This window comes from Oryctolagus cuniculus, chromosome 9 (genome assembly GCF_051225735.1).
Source record: "Oryctolagus cuniculus isolate XC-2025 breed Fujian yellow rabbit chromosome 9, ASM5122573v1, whole genome shotgun sequence".
Taxonomy (NCBI): Eukaryota; Metazoa; Chordata; class Mammalia; order Lagomorpha; family Leporidae; genus Oryctolagus; species Oryctolagus cuniculus.
In genome coordinates, this window is record NC_142875.1 from 81,461,104 (window position 1) to 81,481,492 (window position 20,389).

The 20,389-nt window shown below is 37.9% G+C and overlaps 1 protein-coding gene and 1 pseudogene across 8 annotated transcripts in view; one reads left to right on the forward strand and one right to left on the reverse strand.

Annotated features, from left to right (window-relative positions):
- Positions 1–20,389, reverse strand: part of PDS5B (PDS5 cohesin associated factor B) — a 202,808-nt gene that overhangs the window by 51,644 nt on the left and 130,775 nt on the right. For all 8 annotated transcript variants that reach the window (XM_089304245.1, XM_089304244.1, XM_089304242.1 and 5 more), the window contains exons 20-21: positions 7,102–7,225; positions 3,900–4,058 (exon numbers count right to left, since the gene is read on the reverse strand). In XM_089304245.1, the coding sequence (XP_089160371.1) occupies positions 3,900–4,058; positions 7,102–7,225 (283 nt within the window). The remainder of the gene's footprint in view (positions 1–3,899; positions 4,059–7,101; positions 7,226–20,389) is intronic.
- On the forward strand, positions 839–963 carry LOC127487195 (small nucleolar RNA SNORA21; annotated as a pseudogene).

Genomic DNA, 20,389 nt, shown 5'->3' on the forward strand with positions numbered 1-20,389 from the left:
CAGTCTAACCTAGACCGAGCTGTTGCGGCCATTTGGAGAGTCAGTGGGTGGAAGGCCTCTTTCTGTCTCTCCTTCTCTCTCTCTGGTTTCAAATAAACAAAGAAAAACTTAAAAAAAAAATAAAGCACAAACCACAAAGAACCATCAGATAAACTAGACTTCAACAAATTAAATTGTAAATTGGAACACTATATGAAAGGACATTATCAAGAAAGTGAAAACAGCCAACAGGTGGGAGAAATATTCTGCAAATATCTGATAAAAGGCGAATAAGCTAATTTCTAAAATGGGTGAACAATATAAATACTTGCTCCAAGGAAGTTGCGAAAATGGTTAATTAGGCACATGAAAAGATGTCCAACATCATTAGGTAAGACAAACCTGCAAGGAAACAGCTTACATTCAGATAGCTATAACAAAGAGAGAGAGAGGAAAACAAGAAATAATAAATGGAAAGTAAGTTGGCAAGGATGTAGAGAAACTCAAATTCCCACACACTGTGGTTTTTCTTTTTTAAAAGATTTTATTTATTTATTTGATAGGTAAAGTTACAAAGAGGGAGAGACAGAGAAAAGGTCTTCCATCTGCTGGTTCACTCCTCAAATGGCCGCAAGGGCAGGAGCTGGGCCCATCCAAAGCCAGGAGCCAGAAGCTTTTCTGGGTCTCCCACATGGGTGCAGGGGCCCAAGCATGTGGGCCATCTTCTGCTTCTTTCCCATGACATAGCAGAGAGCCAAATTGGAATATGCCAGAGCACTGGCCCCTCCCATACAACTGTTGATTAGAAGGTTTAAAAAAAAAAAAAAAAAGTCCCTATTTAAAAAAAACAGCCAGGCTTGCCTTTTTAAAAGCATTCCATGGGCATCTACTAATGATCCATCAAGAAGGGGCAGAGGGAAAAAAACATTTTGGTGAAGTGGCAGCATGTTGTGTTGTTGTGCTTCAATTAGTGCTGTTACAAGATGTTCCCGAAAGAAAGCTCGAGTGATGGGGGCTGGCACTGCAGCATAGGATAAGCCTCCACCTGTGTCACCAGCATCTCATATGGGTACCAGTTCATATCATGGCTGCTCCTCTTGGCTCTCTGCTAATGGTCTGGGATGCAGTGGAAGATGGCCCAAGAGGTTGGGCCCTGCACCCACATGGGAGACCCAAAGAAGCCCCTGGCTCCTGGCTTCCAATTGGCCCAACTCTGGTTGTTGTGGACATCTGGGGAGTGAACAGCGGATGGAAGACCTTTCTCTCCGTCTCTCCCTCTCACTGTCTGTAACTCTACCTCTCAAATAAATAAATGAAATCTTTTTTAAAAAATAGCTGAGCAACTCTTCAGAAAGTGAATCAGAGAATTATTTCATCCAGTGTATGTACTCCTAGGATCATACCCAAAAGAACGAGTACTCAAATACTCAAGACTTAAATATTCATACTATTCATATACTGCAAAGGGGGACACAACCCAAATGTTTATCAATGGATGATAGAAAATCAACTCCAAGGAGACTACAGAGCTAAATTTAAAGTTAAAACAATAAAACTAGTTCTATGTGGTTACTGGGCATTTGGAATGTCTGACTACAGAACTGGATCTTTGATAATATTCAAGTTAAATTTAAATAGACACATATGACTGTTAAGTACTATATCAGAGCATGACTAGAAAATAATATAAAGAATATGTTCACAACTTTGGGGTAAGCAAAAATAGTTTGAACCAGGTAAATACAATAATGAAAAAATGATTACTAAGAAATTCTGTTAAACAAAAGAAATCATTAAGAAAGTGAAAAGCCAAGTTACAAAGTAGGAAAAATTTATAAAACATGCACAGTTTCTGAAATGCTCATGGAAAATGCATATTATGAAAGCTGTGCATGAATTTCAAAGACCTTTTGGACCAAAATAAGCTTTTCATTTCACTTTCCATGAACTTTTTGAAGTTCTCTTGAAAGAGACGGACAGACAACAGAAAAATATGGAAAAAGACTTGAGCAGGCACTTCACAAAGAAGGCATCCAAAACGTCAAAAAATACATGAAAAAGAACTTAACACCATGCCATCATAAATGTTACAACTAGAAATCTCATTCAGTAAGGATAGAAATGTTGCTGTGTACAATCACTTGAAAAATAATTTGGCAAAGTTCACTAAAACTGAACCTATTTACACTCCATAACATAGTAATTACAGAAATACATGTATAAGTGTACAAGAGGATATGTAAAAAATTTATAACAGTATTCATTTAACAATAGAAATAACACCTAAATGCCTATAATTAGAACAGACATATTGTGGTATATTAAAAAAATGTAGTACTACACAGCAATGAAAATAAATAAGTCACTACATGCAAGCATTGCTATAAAATTGAGTAGAAGAGGTCAGACATAAATAACTTACTCTGAATGATTCTATTTACAAAATTTCAAAAAACAGGCAAAACGGCATGTGAGGGTCAAAATAATGGGATCTTCAAGGGGTAAGGATACATAGGAGCTTTGAAGATACTGGTAATATTCTATTTCTTTACCTAAATGACTGATTACTTGAAAATGCTAACATTGTGATAACTTAATGAGCTGTACTGTTAAATGGTATGTACTTTACAGGTATGTTGTCACAATAAAATGTTTTCATTAAAGACAAACAGTAAAAACATAGAAAATTTTAAATATATGAATAGTGAAATACAACCTAAAGGACATATGAAAAATACTACAGTTAGGGGAAGAAAAACTGAGACATGGATGAGCACAGATAAAACAACTGGCAAACAATGGAAATTAACATAGGTCCCTGTTCTCCAAAGACAAAAATCTTTAGAGATCCAATTATATACAATCATTTTGACTATGAAATTGCCACAGCTAATTTTCCATAATCTCATAGCTTAAAAGTATTAAAGTATTAAACCTTACTAATGGCATGGAAAGAATGATGGAGATGACACATTTGTCAATACAGTTGTACAACCTAAGAATTTTAACTATGTTGTTAGAGAATTTTGTATTATAGTTCTTTAAATTCTCCAAAGAACCTAGAACAGTGCCAAAGACACAACAGACACAAAACTGATTATTATAAATGGATCTATATTTAGGTACATAAATATGCACATTCATAAAACTCCAAATTGACTGTATGTGGGTCAAGTCTTCCAGACCCAAACACACTTGGCTCCACTTACACACAAGCAGGAGAACAAAAATCATTCCCCCTCAATGTTTTCACACATGGCTCTTTGCATTCTCCAATGTATGTAGGGAAAGGAACAACTATAGTCATAACTATATTTAAAAATAGCTGTCCTTGGGGCTAGCACTGTGGCTTAGCATGTAAAGCCACAGCCTACAGTGCTGGCAGCCCATATAGGCGCCAGTTCGAGTCCCAGCTGCTCCACTTTCGATCCAGCTCTCTGCTGTGGCCTGGGAAAGCAGTTGAAAATGGCCCAAGTGCTTGCGCCCCTGCATCCATGTGGGAGACTAGGAGGAGACTGCTGGTTCCTGGCTTTGGATCGGCACAGCTCCGGCCGTTGCAGCAAACTGAGAAGTGAACCAGCGGATGAAAACCTCTCTGTCTCTACCTCTCTCTGTAACTCTTTCAAATAAATAAAATAAATATTTTAAAAAAATAGCTGTCCTTATAAAAATTAAGTACCTGTAAAGATGATAGAATCAGATGAAATTTTTTATTTAACAACGGATGTATTTAAGGTCATGTCAGTGTTTAAAGAGATGTCTCAAAGTTATTCTACTTTAAATGGAGAACAGCACATTTCTAAAAATTGGAAAATATAAAATAGCCAAATGGAAGAGTTATTAACATCATTTAACTTGTGTTATACAACATTTTAGAAGATAGCATTATGAAGTTCAAATATCTAAAAAGCATAAATTACCCGATCATTCATGAGAAGATCTTTCACAATGAAAGTAGCTACCAAAGACTTCAAAGGAGCAGCAAACTGATCAGGTGCAAGGAGGGCGATATGACCAATAGTAACCAATGGTGTAATAAGATGTTCTAGGTTGCTTGGATCTAGGCTCTTATGCAGAGGCTGAAAATGAGGTGAAAATAAATATTTAACTCCATACACTTACAAATAAACAGTTCACATATATCATTATAAATTACAAAAACTACAAAAGTTATAATACATATACAAGGTCCACATAGTAACTGAAGTTTACATTTAGACCTGTATAGGTTATAAATATTTAACTCCATACACTTACAAATAAACGGTTCACATATATCATTATAAATGACAAAAACTACAAAAGTTATAGTATGTATACAAGGTCCACATAGTAACTGAAGTTTACATTTAGACCTGTATAGGTTATCAATGTTTAGAAGACAATAGGTTTGAATATTTTTCAATTTTTCCCATATCACATTTTAGAACTAGATGAAATATTTCAGCATGGCTTAGGTAGCATGCATTTTACAACCATATGAGTTATAAGTGAATATGTTAGAGACTGCTAGGGCTCACCAATAACCACTTCTCTTCTACTTGCAGCTTTCTTTGCAGTTTGGTGAGAATATGTCAATCAGCTTTGGTCAAGTAGTAGGACTGAAAGTTAGGTACACCATGCCTGCACTGAGGCAGGTGTGAGACAGTAGAGCTTCTCCACAGGATCTGTTTATTCACTGGCCGTATTAACACCAAGAATACAGTGCAAATAACAGAGCTGTCATCACTCAGAAAAAGTCTGTGCCTAAAGCCACTGATTAGGATGTCATTCCAACATCCAAGTGGACTTTTCTGGAGCAAGAAATAAGCTTGTACTGTCTGTCACGTGAATTTTTGAGGTCTTTGTTATAGTGAATATTAAATATCATACCCAGTGATTTTTGTTATTCTGATAGGAAATTCAATTGTTAATATGCACTCTGTCATGACAAAAGAATGAAGAAGTATTTCATACACTCACAAAATTGCATCTTATGATTTTGAAGTGAGTATTTCGGAAATGTTAATTCTGTATTTTAATGAAAAATTGGTATTCCATTCTCCCACATTAAACATTAAGGTTTCTAGGCTTGAAAAGCAATACAAAATTATTCTTTTCTAACAAATTAGGACAATATGAAATTCCATTTAGTCACAAATATATTTAAGTTTATATAGTGATACTCTTGACAATTTCCCTTAATACTTCCATTATGCACCTAGTTAAGTGTAAGCTTGTTGTTCACACTAAACAAATAGTGCAGACTGTTTAAAATCAGTTTGGGGGTCAGCACTGTGGCATAGTAGGTAAAGCTGCTAACGGCAGTGCCGGCATCCCATATGCGAGCAGGTTGGAGTCCTGGCTACTCCACTTCCGATCCAGCTCTCTACTATAGCCTGGGAGAGCAGTAGAAGATGGCCCAAGTCCTTGGGCCCCTAAACCCGCTGTGTGGGAGACCAGGAAGAAGCTCCTGGCTCCGGATCAGCTCGGCTCCAGCCATTGCAGCCATCTGGGGAGTGAACCAGCAGATGAAAGATATCTCTCTCTCTCTCTCTCTCTCTGTGTAACCCTGCCTTTCAAATAAAAAAAAAAATCTTTAAAATAAATAAAATAAAATCAGTTTGTTATTAGTTTGGTAACTCTCCACAATAATAAAATCATTTATGAAAAAATCAAAATTAGTGGCAAGATCCTGGATTGGTGACAAAATCAGAAAGGCCGGATATTTCTGAGAAATCATTCTCAGAAAGTCAATAAAACAAGTATGTTATGGGAGTAGGACTATAGGTTAGGTTCTTGTAAAGATGAAATAAAATAGCAGACATAATATCAAAATGAAAATAAAAATGCATTACAAATGTAAGTTATATCAGTATTATTCTTATCACTGTCACCTCTCAAGGGGAAAAAAGGATATTATGAAGAAAACTATAAGTTTCCTATAAACATGAATTTATTGAAGCCATTCTCATACACAGAAACAGATTCTTGAAAATTAAAATAAATTATTTGCTACCTATAGTAAAGAATGTGTGGAAGATAAAAACATGTTTCTTGCTTCTTTAGGTCTTCAACATAATACATGAGAATATTACAAAAAATTATCATTTCTTGGCCTTTTGGCCAAGATCAAGTATATTACAAATTAGCCTTAGCTTCTAAAATAGTGATAAGAAGTCAAAGTATTAATGATAAGTAGCTTCAGCATAACTGCCAAATTGTTTTGCTTTAAGGCTCCTGAACTAAAACTATAAATTAGGATTTTATAGACTTTTTGTTTATTTTTATGTGCAGTAATAAAGCTTGATATAGTCCCTAATTTTATTAGGTTGCAATAAAATTCTAGTGCTTGGTTAAGTTATATCCAAGACTACAGAAAATAATATAAAATTTATAACGAAAAGACACACTTCATATCTGACACATAATTAGTTCAGTTACAAAAAGTTACTGCCAGCGCTGTGGCAGTAGGTTAAGCCTCTACCTGCGGCATCACATCCCATATGGGTGCCAGTTCATGTCCCAGATGCTCCTCTTCTGATCAGACTCTCTGCTAATGGCAGTGGAAGATGGCCCACATCCTTGGGCCCCTGCACCCACGTGGGAGACCCAGAAGAAGCTCCTGCCTCCTGGCTTTGGATCAGCCTCACTCTGACTGTTGGGCCATTTGGGAAGTGAACCAGCAAATGGAAGCTCTCTCTGTCTCTCCTTCTCTCTGCAACTCTGCCTCTCAAATAAATATATAAATCTTAGATAAAAAAGCATAAACTTGTTTAAATTACTAGTACTGACTTAGTAAAATCAAACAGTATTTCAGTCAGGTTTTAAATTTTTTGAACCTATCAAAAACTATGATTTTTATATGTAATTACCTATTAATTAAAAATAGTCTCCAAACATGCAAATATACATAAATGAAGCTGTGTCAAAAAATAAGTTTTAATTTCTGAATTTGAGTTAACATTAAATGTCTTAATAATCAGATATTTTTATATTATAACCACTTATCAGTGTTAAATTTACTGATCCAAACTCTAAAAATACACAAATTGATGCAACACCAAATGTGAACATTCTGTAAAATCAACAGTATTTGTTTTTAAACTATAACATATGAAACAAATTATTTTTTCTTTTTACCTCAAATATCTGTGCAAACTGGGTCTCCTTACTAGAAAATATTGCATGGATACAATGAATGGCATATTTGGCTTGACGGGGGGGTCCTTTTTTAGATTTATGATGCAAAACAGGAAGCAAGGCTCTAAAAAAATACAGAATTAAAAATTAATAAGCCAGAAAAACCAACATTTCTACTAGATAACTTGTTGACCCCATTTTTAAAGTAATGTTTTAGAAAACCCAAAAGTCATCAGTATCTACTGATTTTCAAGTTTTTAATTTTGCTTCATTAATATCTGCATTAAAAATACAATCCAAACATACTTTTTATTCAATTACAAACACAATCAAAGCAGGTGACCCACTACCTCTCCTCAATAACATTTCTATAAGGCCTCACTGCTATCATTCCAGTTAAGCTTCTGACACTTTACACATAGACCCCTGTGAGGGCACCCAAACAGTTCTTATTTTTCAAGTTTCTACCTCTTGCTATTCATCTTTCACTCAGTGACAAAATAAATTACATTAAGGGAAATCCTTAACTAATACGTATGAAGCATTCTTATATTAAAGGCCCTAAATCCCTGCTCTTTATCATATCAGCATTTTAAGGACAAGACAAATGATAACAGTTGATTAACAAAAATATCTGTGATATCAAGTTGCAGTAACTGCTGGAAAGTAGAAATGGATATGTAGAGTGGTACTATTTTAAACTGAAAACCTCTCTGATAAAGTAAGATGAGCGGATCCCTGAGAGCGCTGGAGAGCGAGTCCTGACAGCCTGAAGAACAGACATGCTTATCACTACATTGCTCAAAAACTGAAAATCAGTATGGAATAAAGCAACAGGTGTTAGTTCAACTATTATTCAAACATCTCATAACAAAAGCAGTCTTTTTCATCACTCAATTCCAATCCAGTGTTCCAGTACTAAGAATTTAGAGACGTAATAACTCATCATCACAATGAGAATTCTGCATTTTTTAAAACATTCATAATAAGATTATGTATGTATTTAAAAATAGACTCTCAGAAGATACCAACAGCAAAGTATAATAAAGACAAATGACAAACTGATGGGAAACTTTTACATTACATAATGTAGACAAAAGGTTAATATCTCTAACATATAACAAATCTTCTAAAAATTGAATGAATAAAAAGAACAATAAAAAATGGTTGTATGCAAAAAGGCAGAAAGCACCGAGAAGACAAACTGCCCTGAAATATGTGAAAAAATGTTTACTCACTGAATAAACAAAAACTACAAGACAACGTCTGCTTCCGACTGCAAACTGGATTTAATCAATCAGAAAATGAGATGAAGACACTAAAGGTTTCAGATACTAGGCAACAGGCAGCACAATACTATGACTCCTGAACTATGAGGAACAGATTCGGTGAGACATATACTTCCCTGGCTTACAGCACAAAGGCAGTTTCCAAACGTAATACAAAAAGTACACTCTAATTGAGCCCAAGTTGAAGGAGACAGGGATAGGAGTGCCCAACACCAAGGCAACTCTGATTTCTAGGGAAGAATACAAAAGAGGGTAGAGCTATAAAGAGAGGAAGAGAACACAAATCTGGTGATCCATAAAGAGATTATACCCAAATTTGGATAGAAAATGATCTGTGAGGCTGGTGCTGTGGCATAGCAGGTGAAATCACTGCCTCCAGTGCCAGCATCCCAAATGGTTGCAGGTTTGAGTCCCAGCTGCTCCACTTTCCATCAAGCTCCCTGATAGTGTGCCTGAGAAAGTGGCAGAAGATAGTCCAGGTCATGGGGTCCCCACCTACATGGGAGACCAGGAGGAAACTCCTGGCTTCAGATCCACCCAGCTCTGGCCACTGCAGCCATTTGGGGAGTGAACCAGCAGATGGAAAATCTCTCTCTCTCTCTCTCTCTCTCTCTCTCTCTCTGCCTATGCAACTCCTGAATTTCTAATAAATAAATAAATGTTAAAAATATAAAAAGCAAGAAAAGAAAATGATCTGTGCCATTCCCAAGGGGGAAAAAAATACCTCAAACCAGGGAGAGGCCATTGGAAAGCAGTCAGAAAATTCCAAGACACAGGCTAGTAATAATTCATATTTCTATCACACACAGAGTAGAAACACCTTATAATAAAACCAGGAGAAAAACTAATAAAACAGATTCAGAAATGGCACAGGTGATAAGCTTTGCAAAGACAGTAAAACAGTTGTTACAAATATTCTACAAAGAAAAAAAAATCACATGCCTGAGAAGGTGTAAAGGAAAACATGAACACGGGAGAGAGAAATGAAACATATAAACAAAAATTCCTACATGGAATTATTAAAGGTGAAAACATCTATAATGAACACCAGTGATTGCAGACAGCAATAACAACTATAAAAATAAAGTGACAGGGCACAGTAGAGCCAGGCTACCCAATGTGCTGAAGGCCCCTTGTACTCCTCAAGCACTAAGCATGCGCCTTCCCTTCCCCACAGGTGAAGGAAGATCCCAAGAGGAGATAGCTAAGACTGTCAGCTAAAACTGCTCCAGCAAAAGTAAAAATCATGCCAAAAAAGGCAGCAGGGAACAATAAGTCATTACCCAAAATTAAGTGCAAACGAAAGGTAAATCAAGAGAAAACAGGCCAAAGTGGTTAACCAAAAACTAAAGACTTTTCCTGGAAGAAACAGAGAACTAAAAATGAAATCCCTGGCCAGCATCGCGGCTAACTAGGCTAATCCTCCACCTGTGGCGCCAGCACACAGGGTTCTAGTCCTCGTCGGGGCATCAGATTCTGTCCCGGTTGCCCCTCTTCCAGGCCAGCTCTCTGCTGTGGCCCAGGAGTGCAGTGGAGGATGGCCCAAGTCTTTGGGCCCTGCACCCCATGGGAGACCAGGAGAAGCACCTGACTCCTGGCTTCAGTTCAGCACGATGCGCCATTGGAGGGTGAACCAAAGACAAAAGGAAGACCTTTCTCTCTGTCTCTCTCTCACTGTCCACTCTGTTAAAAAAAAAAAAAAAAAAAAAGCCCAACTGTAATGAGGCAGCAAAGCAGACAAATCTAATTACTATCCTGCACCACGTCTTATTAGTGGTCCCTATCTCCTAAATTGTATAATCCAGAGAATTATTTTTATCAAGCATTTTGTAAATTCAAGTTTTTCAGTAGCTTCAGAAAAAAAATTTAAGGAAAGAATTCCATCTCATCCTAATTTTTAAATGCAAATGATTTTTAAGAAAGTGAAATCATTTGCTAATGGTTATTTTTGGGTTCAACCAGAAAAAAATAGTGGGTAATTAAATTATGGAAGGATTTAACTGTCTTAGGGTAAGCTCAACATTTCATATTTCATATGGCAATTTGGAGCCACATTTGTGCATTTAATATATCTTGGACCTCACTGCTGTTTAGTAGAACTGCTTCCTAATGAAATGACTCCACATCTCTATCCTGTAGCAGCTATGTACACTTTGTAACATCTCTGGTTGTGGCTGCCCAGTTTTCCTAATAATTTTGTTAATATGCTGTGAAAGATGGAAAATTGGAGTATTTAGTGAATATGATACTAAACTGTGAGTGAGTTAGATTTATGTAACAAGTTTCAACATCTGAAGATGCTGGTACTTGATATCCTCTTAAGGAAAATATGTCTCCAAATTTGAAGTTGGAAAGTCAATAGAATAACTTTGAAAATAATCAACACATGACTTTTAAAATTTTTAGTACTTATGTTAAGAATTATGTACAAATTGAAATGTGTGCTGGTTCTCAACACCAATAAAAATCTCACTTATGAAAAAAATATAAAGAGTCAAAAGTACAGGAGAAAAGAAAGTCTTTAAGACATTACTGGGGCCAGTGCTGTGGCGTAGCAGGTTAACACCCTGGCCTGAAGTACTGGCATCCCATATGGGCACTGGTTTGAGACCCGGCTGCTCCACTTCCTGTCCAGCTCTCTGCTATGGCTTGGGAAAGCAGTGGAAGATGGCCCAAGCGCTTGGGCCCCTGCATCCACGTGGGAGACCCGGAAGAAACACCTGGCTCCTGGCTTCAGATCGGCACAGCTCCGGACACTGCGGCCATTTGGGGAGTGAACCATGGGATGGAAGACCTCTCTCTCTCTCTCCGCTTCTCTCTCTCTGTAACTCTGACTTTCAAATAAAATAAATAAATATTAAAAAAAAAAAAGACATTACCAAGTAGTCAAAACTACAGGTAACTAGAGACCCTGAAAACAAAGAGGCAAGGAGGGGGAGAACAGAAAAAGATGTCTAAAGAAATATTAGCCAACAACAAACACAACTCGGATAGATACATGCAGACTGAAAGTGCCAGGATGGAAAAAGATAACCCAAGCGAAAAAGAGTCAATGTAACCATCCTAGTATCAGACAAAATAACTTTACAACAAAAACTGTTAAAAAAAAAAAAGGGGGGGGGGGGGGGACAGTGCTGTGGCGTAGCTGGTAAGGCCACCACCTGCAGTGCCTGTATCTTAAGTGGATGCTGGTTTGAGTCCCAGCTGCTCCACTTCCGATCCAGCTCTCTGCTATGGCCTGGGAAAGCAGTAGAAGATGACCCAGACACTTGGGCCCCTGCACCCACATGGAAGACCTGGAAGAAGCTCCTGGCTCCTGGCTTCAGATCAGCCCAGCTCAAGTCGCTACCGCCTCTCTCTCCCTGCACCCAAGTGGGAGTCCCGGAAGAAGCTACTGGCTCCAGATCAGCGCAGCACCAGCCACTGTGGCCATCTGGGGAGTGAATGAGCTGATGGAAGACACCTCTCTTTCTCTCTCTCTCTCTCTCTCTCTGCAACTTTTTCAAAAGGAAGGAAGGGAAGGAGAGGAGGAGAGGAGGAAGGGAGGAAGAGAGGGAGAGAGGAAAGAAGGGAGAGCAGCCCTCTCACTAAATGCAGCTGTCTTTTAAAACTATTAAAAGACATAGATCGGCATGATTAAGGAATCAATTCAATGGGAAGATGTGACAATAGTAAATGTATACATACCTAATCACAGGATGCATGATTATTTAAAAGAAATGCTAATAGATCTAAAGGGAGATACAGACTCCAATACAATAGTAATGGGGGACTTCAACACTCCCCTTTCAGCAATGGACTGATTAACCAGACAGAAAATCATCAAAAAAGCAACAAAGCCAATCAACACTATGGATCAAAAGGACCTGATATCTGCAAAACTTTTCCTCCTACAGCCACAGAATACACATTCTTCCTATCAATGCCATGGAACTTTCTCTAGACTGGACCACAGGCTAGGCCATAAAGCAGTCTCAGCAAATTCAAAACAAACAAACAAAAAAATCAAAATCATACCATGCGTTTTCTCTGAGCATAGTGGAATGAAGCTGGCAATCAACAATTCAAGAATCTCTACAACATGTGAGACTGAACAACACGCTCGTGGATGAACAGTAGGTCTTTAGAAGAAATCAAAAGAGAAATCAAAACATTTCTGGAAACGAATGAAGATGACAATATAACACATTAAAACTTATGGGATACAGAAAAAGCAGAGTAAGAGGACAATTTACAGCAATTGGTGCCTATATCAACAAATTGAAAAGGCACCCAATAAATGAGCTAGCAATGCTTCTCAAGGACCTAAAAAAACCCAACAAACCAAACAAAATTAGCAGGAGGAAAGAAATTATTAAAATTAGGCAATAAACAAAATTGAAATAAAAAAATCAGTAAAGAAGAGCTTTAAAAAAAAATAAAACTGACACACTATTGGCCCAAAACAAAGAGGGAGAAGACCTACATCAGTAAAATCTGAGATGAAAAAGGAAATGTAACAATAGATAACAGAGAAATGAAAAGAATCATCAGAAATTACTTCAAACAGCTGTATGCCAATAAATTGGGAAACTTGTGGACAGATTCCTAGACACATATAATCTACCAACACTGAGTCATGAAGACATAGAAATCAGAACCATAACCAAGACGGAAATTGAATCAGTAATAAAGACCCTCCCAACAAAGAAAAATCAGGATGGGAGAGCCTCACTGCTATATTATACTAGACATTTAAAAAACTAATTCCAATTCTTCTCAAGTCAATCAAATCAACTGAAAAGAGGGAATCCTCCCAAGCTCCTTCTATGAAGCTAGCATCAGCTTAATTCCTAAACCTGAAAAAGATACAACAAAGAGAACTATAGAACAATATACCTGATGAATATAGATCTAAAAATCCTCCACAAAGTACTAGCTAATTGAATCCAAATATCATCCACCCAGAACAAATGGGAATTACTTCTGCTATGCAGGGATGCTTCAACACTTACAAATCAATAAATGTGATACATGACATTAACAAACTGAAGAACAAAAACCATATGATTATTTTGATAGATGCAGAGAAAGCATTTGATAAAGCAACATCCTATCATGATGAAAACCTTAAGCAAATTGGGTATAGAAGAAACATTCCTCAACACAATCAAAGCAATTTATGACAAACATACAACCAGCATCTTACTGAGTAGGGGAAAAACTGGAAGCATTCTAAGATCTGGAACCAGACAAGGATGCCCACTCTCACCACTGCTGTTCAATACAGGGACTGATGCTGTGGCGCAGTGGGTAAAGCTGCTGCCTGCAGTGCCAACATCCCACATGGGTGCCGGTTGAAGTCTCAGCTGCATCTCTTCAGATCCAGCTCTCTGCTACGGCAGTTAGAATGACTCACATAAAGAAATAAACACACACAAACACACACACACACACACACACACACACACACTAAATGCTGGCAAGAATGTGGGAAAAAAGGTACTCTAATCTATTGTTAGTGTGAATGCAAACTGGTCCGGCCACTATGGAGGACAGTATGGAAATACTTCCGAAATCCAACCATCCCACTCCTGGGAATTTACCCAAAGGTAAAGAAATCAGCATATGAAAGAGTGATTTCTACAGCCATGTGTACTGCACCTCAATTCAGAATAGCTAAGTTATGGAATCAACCCAGATGTCTGTCAACTAAAGACTGGAAAAAGAAACTATAGTGTACGTACACTATGGAAAACTACACAGTAGTAAAAAATAATGAAGTCTTGTCATTGCAACAAAATGGACCCTACAGGAAACCATTATACTTTAGTGAAATAAGCTAGTCAACAAAAGACGAACACCATACATTATCACTGATCTATGGTACCTACAAGATAATCTATAGAAGTGAAATTGACACTTTGAGATGCGATGATTTTCAACAGTCCTTGACTTGACTGTTGAGGAACAGTGTTTTGCTCTTCTTTTTTTTAATCTTCATACTATTTGCTGAACTCTTAGTGTAGGATTAATCTTATGAATTTAAAGTTAACTGAAAATAGATCCTTGGAAAAAATAAGAATGGGAATAGGAGAAGGAGGAAGAAGAGTGGTAATGTGGTTGGGAGGGACAGGAGAGTGGGAAGAATCACTATGTTTCTAAATTTGTAATGAAATACATGAAGTTTGCATTCCTTAAATAAAATTTAAAAAATAAAAAATAACTAACAGCTGGAAATTTTCTAAATTTGATGGTATTAAATTCACAGATCAAAAATACCAATAAATCTCAAGCTGAATAAAACAGGCAGAAAATCATTCAATGGCACATCATTATCCTCATGGTAAAAGGCAGTGCTAAATAGAAAATATTAAAAACAGAGGATCAAAGATTACATGTGGGCCAGCCCTATGGTGTAGCAGGTAAACCTACTATCTGCAGTGGTGGCAACACATATGGGCACCGGTTCAAGTCCCAGCTGCTCCACTTCTGACCCAGCTCTCTGCTATGGCCTGGGAATGTAGTAGAAGATGGCCCAAGTCCTTGGGCCCCTGCACCCACATGGGAGACCTGGAAGAGGCTACTGGCTCCTGGCTTCAGATCGGCACAGCTCCAACCGTTGCGGCCATATGGGGAGTGAACCAGCAGATGAAGAGTTCTCTCTCTCTCTCTCTCTGCCTCTCCTCTCTCTGTGTAACTCTGACTTTCAAATAAATAAATCTTTTTTTAAAAGACTGCATGCAAAGTAACAACGTTTTGACAAAATACTTTTCATCTGAAACTGCAAGATGGAAGATAACAGAGTGACATCTTTTAGGTACTAAGTGAAAACAACTGTCAACCTGGAATTCTACTCCACGCATTAATGCCTTTTAAGAATGAGGAGGAAAATTAAAACTTTTTCACACCAAAAGAAAGCTGAAATTTCATGTAAGCAAACTACACTTCAGAAAATACTAAAAATAGTTCTTCACGAAGAAAGTGATACCAGATGAAAATATAAACATCCAAAAAATGAAGACTGACAGAAACAGAAATTATATGTGTAGAAGAAATTTATCATTATTAATCTGTTACACTATACTGTCTAGAAAAAAATCAAAAACATATTGTACAGATTACAAGATAAACACAAATAGAATATAGTCCCTGAATTCAGTCAGTACCTATGAGAAATTACTTCCAGGACCCCCATGGTTACCAAAATCCAAGGATGTTCAAATCCTTACATAAAATGTTGTACCATCTGCATATAAGCTACGCAATTCTTTTTTTTTCCCCCACTTATTTATTTGAAAGGCAGAGAGACACAGAGACACTGGTCCATTCCTCAAATGCATACAACAGCCAGGGAGGGTTGTACCAGACCGAAGTCAAAAGTGCCAAATTCAATCTGGGTCTCCTACATGGGTAGCAAGGACCCAATCACTTGAGTCGTAAATTGTTGCCTCACTCGCAGGGTATGCATTAGCAGGAAGCTGAAACCCAAAGCACAGCTAGAATGTGAATCCAGACACTTCCCAGATATGGAATCTGATTATCCCAAGCAGCTTCAGAATCCTTATGACAAATGCTACTCCACTCTCCTATACTTTACATAATATCTACTTACTTAAAATACTTAATGCAACATAAATACTATGTAAATGACTATTTTACTGTAAAATCTGAGGAATAATTTTAAGAAAAAAGTCCACATGTTTAGTGAAATAAAATTTTTCTCAATATTTTCAATCCAAGATTGGCTGAATCCATGAATGCAAAAATGATGATATGATACACAAAGCCATCTGTATATGATAGCAAAGGCATAACAGCCTAGAGGAGGAACACACGAAGTATCCTGTTACAAGGATTTTACAATACAATTAAATAGTATAATTTCATTTGATTGCAGATAAGCCAGTAGTGGAGATAATAAAATAAAATCGTACAAATTAATCCCGAGATGCAGAAATAGAGGGAAAGAGGAGTACAGAAAAGGTGAAAATATCAAGATGGTAAATTTAAGTCCAAACATATCAATAATTACTTTAAGCATAAATAAGTTAAACCCTCCAAGACACAGTTTATCTACCTGGATTAAAAATAATCAAATCTATGCCATTCTCAGAAAAAGACGACCTCAGAATAAAGATTATCAAGGTTAAAAAGAGAGACATTTCAAAGCAACAGGGTCTGTGAACAAGGCTGTGGAAAATCAGGCACTCTTGTAAACCACCAGTGAGAATGTAAAATGAGGGCCCAGCCTTCTGGTATAGTGGATTAAGCTACCACTTGCAATGCCAGCTTCCTATATCAGCATGCCTGTTAAAGTCCTGACTGCTCCACTTCTAATAACCTTCTGGCTAATATACCCAGGAAAACAACAGAGGATGGCCCAAGTACTTGGGTCTCTGCCACCTAGTAGGAGACCATGGAGTTCTCAGGCCCTGGCTTAGCCTGGCCCAGCCCTGGCTGTATGATCATCTGGGAATAGACCAGCAGATATGAGATCTTTATCTCAATCTTGATTCTCTAACTCTCACTTGGTTGCTCTGCCTTTAGAATAAGTAAGTAAATTTTTTTTAAGAAAGGAATGTAAAATGTTACAACCATTATAAATGGGAATGTATTAACACCTAGTAAAGTCATATATGCATTTAGTCTTCTAGTAATCACTTCTAAAAGTAACTGTCGAAACCTCAAAAGATGCATATCCAAGGATACAGCACTATTTGTAACAGCAGAAACAACTCAAATGTCCACACATAAGAAAATGAGTAATGATGATGATTGCACAAACATCTCTATATACTTAAATATATAATAAATATAATATAAATATATAATAACTGCCAGTAGAATAAATATAAATATATAATAACAGCTGGTAGAATTAAGATGGGAAAAATATATGTAGTACATTTTATAATTTTTCAAAGTGGACACATGAAAACAGACATGTGCAAAAAAAATTATCTGTGGGGAAGAAGGAAACAGGGTAGAGGATTTAGGGTTATAAGTTAGAATTCTGGAATACATCATGCTTCTTTTAGCTATTTCTATAACCACTGAATATTTCATAAGCATTTTAAAAGATAAATTTTAAAAGAACATTTTCCTGAAAGATAAAGCAAGTGAACAAATCTACGTATTCACTTGTTAGCATAACTATTCAAAAAATTTAAGATTTCAAGTAACTTCAAACACTGAAATTTGATTGTAGTTCTAAAAGCAAAAGAGAAATACCAAAAAAAGCAAGCAAACACTGTTTTTAGGAATCCCATTGGTGGTATTCTTGCTGTTCTCAAACTGTTATGGATGTATTTGGGACAAAGTAAATGTGTTCTTATTGTAAAGTTAAAGTGTTGCCATTTATGTCATCTCAGCATAGAGAGAAGAGTGATACAAATGTAGAACTGAAGAAGTACAATCAGAATCCTCTAGTCCAGAATCTGAAATAGAAAAATGTGTATAGGGGTCGGCGCCATGGCTCACTTGGTTAATCCTCCGCCTGCGGCGCCAGCATCCCGGGTTCTAGTCCCTGTTGCTCCTCTTCCGGTCCAGCTCTCTGCTGTGGCCCTGGAGGGCAGTGGAAGATGGCCCCTGTACCCACATGGGAGACCAGGAAAAAGCACCTGGCTCCTGGCTTCAGATTGGCGCAGCGCCGGCCAGAGCGGCCATTTGGGGGGTGAACCAGTGGAAAGAAGACCTTTCTCTCTGTCTCTCTCTCACTGTCTATAACTCTACCTGTCCAAAAAACAAACAAAAAAAAGTGTATAAACACATAAAATTTTATTTCCATTTTTTAAAGATATTCACTTGAAAGGCAGACAGAGAGAGATAGAGAGAGAGCATGTTCTTCTATCTAATGGTTCACACCACAACAGAAAAAAACTAGGCTAGGCCAAAGCCAGGAGCCAAAAACTCCATCCGAGTCCCCTACATGGGTGACAGAGGCCCTAGCACTTGAGCCATCTTCCACTACTTTTCCAGATACATTAGCAGAAAGCTGGATTGGAAGCAGAGCAGCCAGGACACACACTGGCCCTCAAAGCAGAAGCTTCACCCACTCCGCCACAATGCCTATCTTCTCATTTTATCTTTCAAAAAACAATTTTTTACCTGTGTCTACTGAACTGTTCTCGAATTCTAACTCACATATTAGCAATCAAAATGCACAGAATTCACATTCCAATTTCTTTATTACTTTGAGAGTCAGAAAGAAACAGAGATCCATACACTGGTTTACTCTTCCAAGCCCCCTCACAGCTGAGGCTGCAACAAGAAGCCAGAACATCACAATCTGTCAATAGCAGGAACCCAGTTACTTGAGCCATCACTGCTGCTTCTCGGAGTCCAGACTGGTGGGAAGTAAAAGCCAGGAGCTGGAGCCAGGGACACCAATGTGAGAAGTAGGTGTCTTAATGTCTAGGCCAAAAACTCCTTTCACTTTCTAGTTTCTTAATGACACGCCTAATAACAGAGTTCCTTGGAGAAAGCCAATTCCAGGTTTGAGGCAGGTCACAAACAAGATAGGCCTGGAACACACTGTCATATCATACAGCAAAAAAATCACAAAGGTAGAAACCCAAAAGGGGTGTTCAAAGGATGCAGATGCCTGAACAGTCTCCTAAGGTCTATAAATGAGTCTATCTGCCCATCAGTAAGTGTGATCACTGCAACTGCTATACCACAATACATAAAAAGCTATCAGTTTACAATAGTACTATTAAGAAACCACCTTTGGAGGAATGAGCAAAGCTACTATTCATCTGAAACACTGTTTTGTGGTTTTTTTGGTGTTTTTTTTTTTGTTTTTTTTTTTTTTGTTTGTTTGTTTTTTGACAGGCAGAATGGACAATGAGAGAGAGAGAGACAGAGAGAAAGGTCTTCCTTTGCCATTGGTTCACCCTCCAATGGCCGCCGCGGCTGGCGCACCGCGCTGATCCGAAGGCAGGAGCCAGGTGCTTCTCCTGGTCTCCCATGGGGTGCAGGGCCCAAGCACTTGGGCCATCCTCCACTGCACTCCCTGGCCACAGCAGAGAGCTGGCCTGGAAGAGGGGCAACCGGGACAGAATCTGGCGCCCCGACCAGGACTAGAACCCGGTGTGCCGGCGCCGCAAGGTGGAGGATTAGCCTAGTGAGCCGCGGCGCCGGCCCTGAAACACTGTTAAACAACATAAAAGCATCAAACATTTATCCTCCCTTTCCTAAAGAAATGCAGTAGACTGGAGAACCAAAAAATGGATGACAAGTCCCTCTTTATAGAAGTATTCAACTAACAAGAGAAAAACGAATAGAGAAATCACTATTATCTTTCTCAGTATCAGCAGCTCCAAACATCATAAAAAATGAGACAGCCACCAGACAGGAGAGCACACAAATCCTAATGTGGGTCTGTAACAAAAACATTGAACCAGAATGCAATCAGGCTTTTGAATTCAAACACCACTTTCTAGAAAGTCAAAGAACCCATTAAATTATGCCTAAGGGATACAATTAGCAAAAAATCAGTCTGGAAACTTGTCAAGAGAAACAACATGGTTTCTTTATTAAGCACACTGCAAGCAAAGAGTGTCTAGGTTGGAGAGAAGTCTACTAGGTCACCATGCGTAAATCTTAATTTCAAGTCTGACTCAAAGAAATAAACAGTTAAAAAAAGATTACTTCATTTTTTTAGAAAAACAACTGGATACTATTAAGGAATTTGCATGGATGCAGGGACCCAAGCATGTGGGCCATCCTCCACTGCTTTCCCAGACCCATTAGAAGGGAGCTGGATCAGAAGCGAAGCTGCTGGGACTCAAGGTGACACTTCAGTATGGGATGCCGGTGTCATAAACAATGGTTTAATCTGTTCTGCTTCTGAGTTTTAAACATATCCTTTTATAATCTGCTCTGAGATGCTTGAACTGTAAATCTGCAAATCGTATTTCCCAGACTTTGTTGAGGGCTGGCTTCTGATCAGTTTCCTCCAGTTAGAGACACTGAAGTTTCCTTAGGCATTCTAACCCAGCTTCCCTGACCTCCAG